The 6,000-nt window shown below is 35.9% G+C and overlaps 2 protein-coding genes across 5 annotated transcripts; both read left to right on the plus strand.

Annotated features, from left to right (window-relative positions):
• Positions 1 to 219: 219 nt before the first annotated feature.
• LOC109194120 (nuclear transcription factor Y subunit B-7-like) lies at positions 220 to 1,038 on the plus strand. The gene has a single exon (XM_019345010.1). The coding sequence runs from the start codon at positions 220 to 222 to the stop codon at positions 970 to 972; it is 753 nt and encodes a 250-aa protein (XP_019200555.1). The 3' UTR covers positions 973 to 1,038.
• A 954-nt stretch (positions 1,039 to 1,992) lies between these two features.
• LOC109193805 lies at positions 1,993 to 6,000 on the plus strand. 4 transcript variants are annotated; one of them, XM_019344622.1, is made up of 7 exons: positions 1,994 to 2,095; positions 2,177 to 2,218; positions 3,750 to 3,997; positions 4,094 to 4,922; positions 5,233 to 5,254; positions 5,365 to 5,439; positions 5,648 to 6,000. In XM_019344622.1, exons 3-7 carry the CDS (start codon positions 3,951 to 3,953, stop codon positions 5,746 to 5,748), a joined length of 1,074 nt encoding a protein of 357 aa, XP_019200167.1. In that variant the 5' UTR covers positions 1,994 to 2,095; positions 2,177 to 2,218; positions 3,750 to 3,950; the 3' UTR covers positions 5,749 to 6,000. The 4 variants fall into 4 exon arrangements, with proteins under 4 accessions (XP_019200166.1, XP_019200167.1, XP_019200168.1 ...); XM_019344621.1 differs by having other exon boundaries at positions 1,993 to 2,218; XM_019344623.1 differs by lacking the exon at positions 2,177 to 2,218.

Consider the following 6,000-nt stretch of genomic DNA (forward strand, 5'->3'; position numbering starts at 1 on the left):
ATATATCTAAATGTACTTATATAGTGATCTTCTAAGTATGGTTGGGAACGAGTCTGGGGGTATAAAACGGAGAGGAATTGGTCAAAGCTGGTGGTATTCCCATTTCCATGCCTACTTTTATGCTCCTAACGCCATATACCCTCACCCATTATAACACCAAATTAACTTCATCCACTCACTCACCACTCTCTAGTCTCTCCCTCGATTCATCTATCATCTATGGAAGATGACGAAAGGCATGGAAACGCCCCAAATGTGGGCCTTAGAGCGAGTCCCGAAAGTAGCACATGTTCCAAAAACAATAATAACAACAACAAGGAACAAGATAGGTTTCTCCCCATCGCCAACGTTGGACGGATCATGAAAAAGGCCATCCCCGGCAACGGCAAAATCTCCAAAGACGCTAAGGAGACCGTTCAGGAATGCGTGTCGGAGTTCATCAGTTTCGTCACCGGCGAAGCCTCTGACAAGTGCCAGCGCGAGAAGCGAAAGACTATCAACGGTGATGATATCCTCTGGGCCATCACCACACTTGGCTTTGAGGACTACGTCAATCCCCTCAAACTCTACCTCAACAAGTATAGGGAGCTGGAAGGAGAGAAGCTTAATGTCCCCAAACAACAACAGCAACAGCAGCACCACCAACAACAACAGAACGTCGTCGTTGATCACCAGAATTCGCTAAATCTGGCCGCGGTTTATAACGCCTGCAGTAGTAATGTATATACATCTTCTAATAACTCGCCTGCCGGCCTCCTCTCCCACCATCCCCCCTACGTGTCCTCATCGGATCATCATCTTCAACCTTTCCTTAATTTGCCTTTCCCTACCCATCAGAACACCATTCAGGCACAATTCACTCAACAAGAACACATTACCTTTCAAAAACAAGAACGCATTACCTTTCAAAAACAAGAACACATTACCTTTCAAAAACAAGAACATATTGATTCTGTAGGTCATTGGCAATAGTAAAAGTTTTAATTGGCCTACTCCCCCTTTTACATTTTTTTTTTTTGTTTTTTTTTTTTTTTGTTGGTTTTTCTCTTAAAACTTTCCCCATATTTAATGAGATGAATATAGAATGATGCATAGTTTTTGATTATGTACCATACCATACTGTTGTGCTTGTAGCCATATACGTACATATAATATTTTACACCAAGCTTATTATAATACAATACAAATCAAAATTCAAACTTCAGTTTTTAAATTGAATTGAGTTTCAACTTTTAAATTGAATTGAGTTTTCACTGATAGTTTGGTTCGGTTCGGATAACGGGTCCATACCCGAATAGTCCCACATACCCGAATAGTCCCAACTTGTAAGTGTATATTGTTAGTTAGGCAAATTATGTTGGTAGAATCGTGTCCACCAACATAATGTGGACACGGTTTCAAAACTGTTCATAATTTTGAATATATTTCAAAATAATTATAAAGAGTTTGAACATAATTATGAACATATAGTTCTGTAATTATAAATATAAAAATTCAATAATTGTGAATATAAATATAGAGATTCAATAATTGTGAATATGAAGACTTTATAATTATGAATATATAATTCATCAATTATGAAAGTTAAAATTATGAATATATTTTTTTATAATTATGAATAGAACGGCAAATTATTGTGTGGATCATGGTCTACACAATGTTATGTGGACCATAACATAAAATATATTTTTAATATACTAAATGTACATTGTACAATATAATATACACTCAGTACAAAAATAATGTACATTCCCTGAATACAGTGTACATTATTTTTGTGCTAAATGTACATTATTTTTATACTGAATGTATATTATTTTATAGTATACAAAATATGGTCCACACAACTTGTATGGACTAGGGTCCACATAATAATGATTGGAACAGAACTGTGTCCACCTTGGAGTGTCAATTTGGACACGATTCCACTGCATAACGATTGTTGTTAGTTACTGTTGGGCTTTGGTTGGCCCAGCAGGCAACCACGTAGCTTTAGAGCATTAGAGTCCTTTACTTGTGTTTAATGGCTTCGTATCTGTCCTCATTCTCTTCTCTTCTCTCCCCCGATTCACACAAGTACGGTACGCCACTAGAGGTTTGTCTCTTTCTTTTAACAGCTGCTTTCCGTTTTTATTTTTGAGTAAAAACTTTAACTTATGCGGAGATGGATAGCCAGGCCCAGGCATTGAAATGGTGATTGAATGTGCTTTTACTTGCTGTAAGTTTCTGCATTTTTTAGTTTATTCTGTTGTTTCGCTAACCACTCCACTACGAGTTGTTGATAGCAATTAAGGGCCTAGGGATTTAGTGATTAGGTAAGAGGAAGAAACATGTCTGAGTAGTTCCTGGTTGTCTAATTTCATTTAGATGATGAAATGAAATGAAATGGCTAGTAACTTTCTTTTGAAAATTGGAAGGCAATTTGGCTGAAATAGAATGAATGAATGAGAAAAAGAGAATAGAAGGTGAAGAGGTAACTAGGTGAGCTTTAATAGGACTGGAAGTTGTTCTGGAAAATGGAAATGATGATAGAGGGAGCATAGCTAGCAAAAAAGATGATGGAAAATAGTTCCTCTGTTAAGACTGTTACTATGTTAATTCCAAAAATTAATGAGAACACTGAAATAGATATTTGCTAAAACAAGAAAGAATGGAATTCAAATCCCAAATAGGGAGGCTGTTATAATATAAAATATGGATATGGATTCAGATGGTTTGGACATGTACAAAGAGGTAAACTAGGAATGAAATGGGCAATACAATAAATATTCAATATTTGATTGTGTGGCTGAATAGAGAATGTTTCCTAAGATGACTCTAAAAATATAGACACTTATTATAGATTGAAAGATTACCTTATTATAGAGTAGGAAGGTCCCTAATTATGTTTATCCTACATTGTCTAGTTACTAAAATCTTCTAATGTTAAGATAGTATACTTAGTATCAGGCTTGTAATATGGCTAGATGAGTCTTAATTCCTTGAGATCTATTCCTCTCTCTCACTCTGTTTCAATCTCTAAAAGAGCAAAGTGGCGAAGGAGATATATTTTTGCTGGCCTTTAGTTGGCAGGGATGCATGTATCAGTAGTTCAGTACAACCATTCTGCAGCATTTGAAATTTGATTTTTTTTTTTTTTGAAAATGTTTCTTAAGATTGAAGTCTAATCAGAACGCAAAGGGCACAAGGATTTCTGCTGTGCTACAACATTTGTGACTACTTATCATTTTTCTCTTTGCCTCTAAGTTAGTAAGTTATGACATATATTATTTCTATTAGCAAAGCACCTGAAAAGTTTCAACCCAGCAGAAATGAAGTAGAATAGCAAATTATTCTGCTTAAACCAGGATAAAAACAAAATTCAAAAGGCATACAATGGAAGATTAGCTGTAACATTTATCTTTGTAACAGAACTGGAAATAAAGCCCAAAGGGTTCATAATTTTATAATATACGTGAAAAGAAAACTTGGAACTTGGAATTGGAGGCTAACACATGACAACTGTTTCATCCCTAGTTATGTGATTATCTTCCCTGCTAGACATTTTCTTTTTATTTATCATATGTTAATAGTTATTGTTGTTTTCAAGTCTGTAGAAAGATTTGTGTTGTTAGTTTATATGATTACTTTCTAGTTTTTATAAAAAAAAAATGCTTATATGATTTCTATATGATCCATTCTGGATTTAAAGATCTGTTTTTTTTTTTTTTTTTTTTTTTCCTACTAAATTTCTTAAGTTCTGACTTCAGGTCTTCTGTTTCTTCCACAACAGTACAATGGGGGATCTCTTTACAGTCCAAAAAAACTATTGGCATAGCCTTAAAAGATTCGAGCAGAGATGCACTTAGAATTTGTGGCCTTCATGCGGCTATTTAAAAGTGAAGGACCTGTGTTCTCTTATCCTTTAATTCACCTGTTCCATTAGAAGATCATTTCATCATCTAACAGAAATGTCTGCTCAAATCAGCAATGTACACCTAACTGCTCCAATGCTGCCGTAAGTATCAATCAGATGGCCAATAAAAATTTTTAATGCTCAACTTCTAATATTGATGGATCGAGGAAATTTACCTCAAAGTGTTGATTTCATTAGGGAAAGCATTGCACCTATGACTGATGAGGAATCAAGGAGAAGTGATTCCATTTCAGATCAAAGTGATGATGACAGTGTTGCAACTTGTCGAGTGTGCCAATGTGCTGAATCTGACAAAAGAGGAGATACTTCACTGGGATTTCTAGGTATCATCCCTCCATCAGGTGATGCACAGGTTCGAAATTGGGAGATTAGGACCAATCACAGCGAAGAGAAAGATGGTGATTACTGTGCTTCAACTGATCTGAAAGGATCTAAACTTGTTGAATTTGTTAGTCCAAGAGGGGAAGTTTTTGTCTGTAATGCTGATGTTGAAATGGGTTCTGATCATAACCAGGACACATTGATTGAACTTGGATGTGCCTGTAAAAATGATCTTGCCCTTGTACACTATGCATGTGCACTGAAGTGGTTTGTCAACCATGGATCCACCACCTGCGAGATATGTGGATGCATAGCAAAACACATCAGAATTTCGGACATCAAGAAAGTTATAAGCTCTTTGAAAGAGTATAGTTTGTTAAGGGAAAGGACTGCAAATGGAGAACATATTCCTTCACAGTTGCCAGAATACTCCAGTGTGGATCCTGATGCTGTTGCAACTATTCAAAGGCAAAGATTGAGTGAAATTTCATTGTGGTTCAATCCCCATAACAACACCACTGCTCCTTCACAGGTTGTTAGTGAGCAACCTTCTATTGTTGCAGAGGAAGTTTTCCCAGCTGAAAACACTGCAACCAATTGGGCTTTAGAAGGTACTGGGGTACTTCTTGCCACAGGGCTGCTTACTGTTACTCTTGCTTGGCTCATTGCTCCTCGTGTTGGAAAGGTAGTCAAAAGTAGCTTTTCTCTTATTAGTTACTGTATTGATTTTTATATATTTATTATTTTTTTTATGTGGCTTCATTTTTGAATCTTGTTTAATCATTTTTCTGGTTACTGGTTTGTTTTCATGCAGTTTTCTTATCATATATTTTAAAATTTTCCTGTTCTGCACATATTCATAATTGAAGATGCATCTCAAAACTTGTAATGATGATGGAACAATTGCCTGTGTCACCAGTTACTTTATTGGATGTAATCGGACATCTTAATTTACCATGGTGTTTTCTGAAGTTTAAATCTGCATATCTTTGTGGACTTGGTTCTGCATTATCCATGGTGGACCTCTTAATTCTTGATCCATCTTCAAACTGAAGTGAAGCAACTAGTTGTTGTGACAACTCCTTCTCCTTGTAAATGCACTGATGATTCTTTCTATCTGTACGTAGAAAACTGCAAAAACTGGTCTGCATATTCTCCTTGGAGGTGTTTGTGCTTTAACAGTGGTAGTCTTCTTCCGCTTTGTAAGTTTCCTGTTCTTAGCTGCCTTGCATCTGTATCAATTTGTTTTTATCTTGTATGGTTGTCTATTTCAAATCTACTTTTTTGGTTTCTTTTTTATTTACAAAAGCTAGATCATGGTGTTGTGCATGTGTATTCCACCTTTAATTTAAATTTAATAAGAGATTTGGTAAATGGAATGGCTGGACTAACTACCCCCCTAAAATGCAGTTTGTGTTGACAAGAATCAGGTATGGGCCTGCACGCTACTGGGCAATCCTCTTTGTCTTCTGGTTTCTTGTTTTTGGTATCTGGGCTTCAAGAACACATGATGCTCATTCAGCCTGATTCCAGGTGAAACGTTCAATCATCTTCTTTCATTGAGCTAGTGCAGGTATTTATTTTTTCGTATAAATATCATGATTGTATACCTCTTTTACTACCATTTTCTTTTTAATTTCCTGGGAAATCCCCAAGGATATGGGAAGAGATCTGTAAATTTCCAGGTTGTGTACATAAAATTAAACTCACTCAGTTGGAACTGCAATATAATGTGTGTATATCCATGTTCAACATTTCATTTC

This window comes from Ipomoea nil, unplaced genomic scaffold, assembly GCF_001879475.1.
Source record: "Ipomoea nil cultivar Tokyo-kokei standard unplaced genomic scaffold, Asagao_1.1 scaffold1932, whole genome shotgun sequence".
In the NCBI taxonomy this organism is placed as follows: Eukaryota; Viridiplantae; Streptophyta; class Magnoliopsida; order Solanales; family Convolvulaceae; genus Ipomoea; species Ipomoea nil.

Bases quoted from the DNA above. Each gene is read 5' to 3' on its own strand.
- LOC109194120 (XM_019345010.1), top strand. From the start codon at position 220: ATGGAAGATGACGAAAGGCATGGAAACGCCCCAAATGTGGGCCTTAGA.
- LOC109193805 (XM_019344621.1), top strand. From the start codon at position 3,951: ATGTCTGCTCAAATCAGCAATGTACACCTAACTGCTCCAATGCTGCC. The intron at 3,998-4,093 runs GTAAGTATCAAT...TGATTTCATTAG, and splicing joins CTAACTGCTCCAATGCTGCC to GGAAAGCATTGCACCTATGA. The intron at 5,440-5,647 runs GTAAGTTTCCTG...CCTAAAATGCAG, and splicing joins TGGTAGTCTTCTTCCGCTTT to TTTGTGTTGACAAGAATCAG.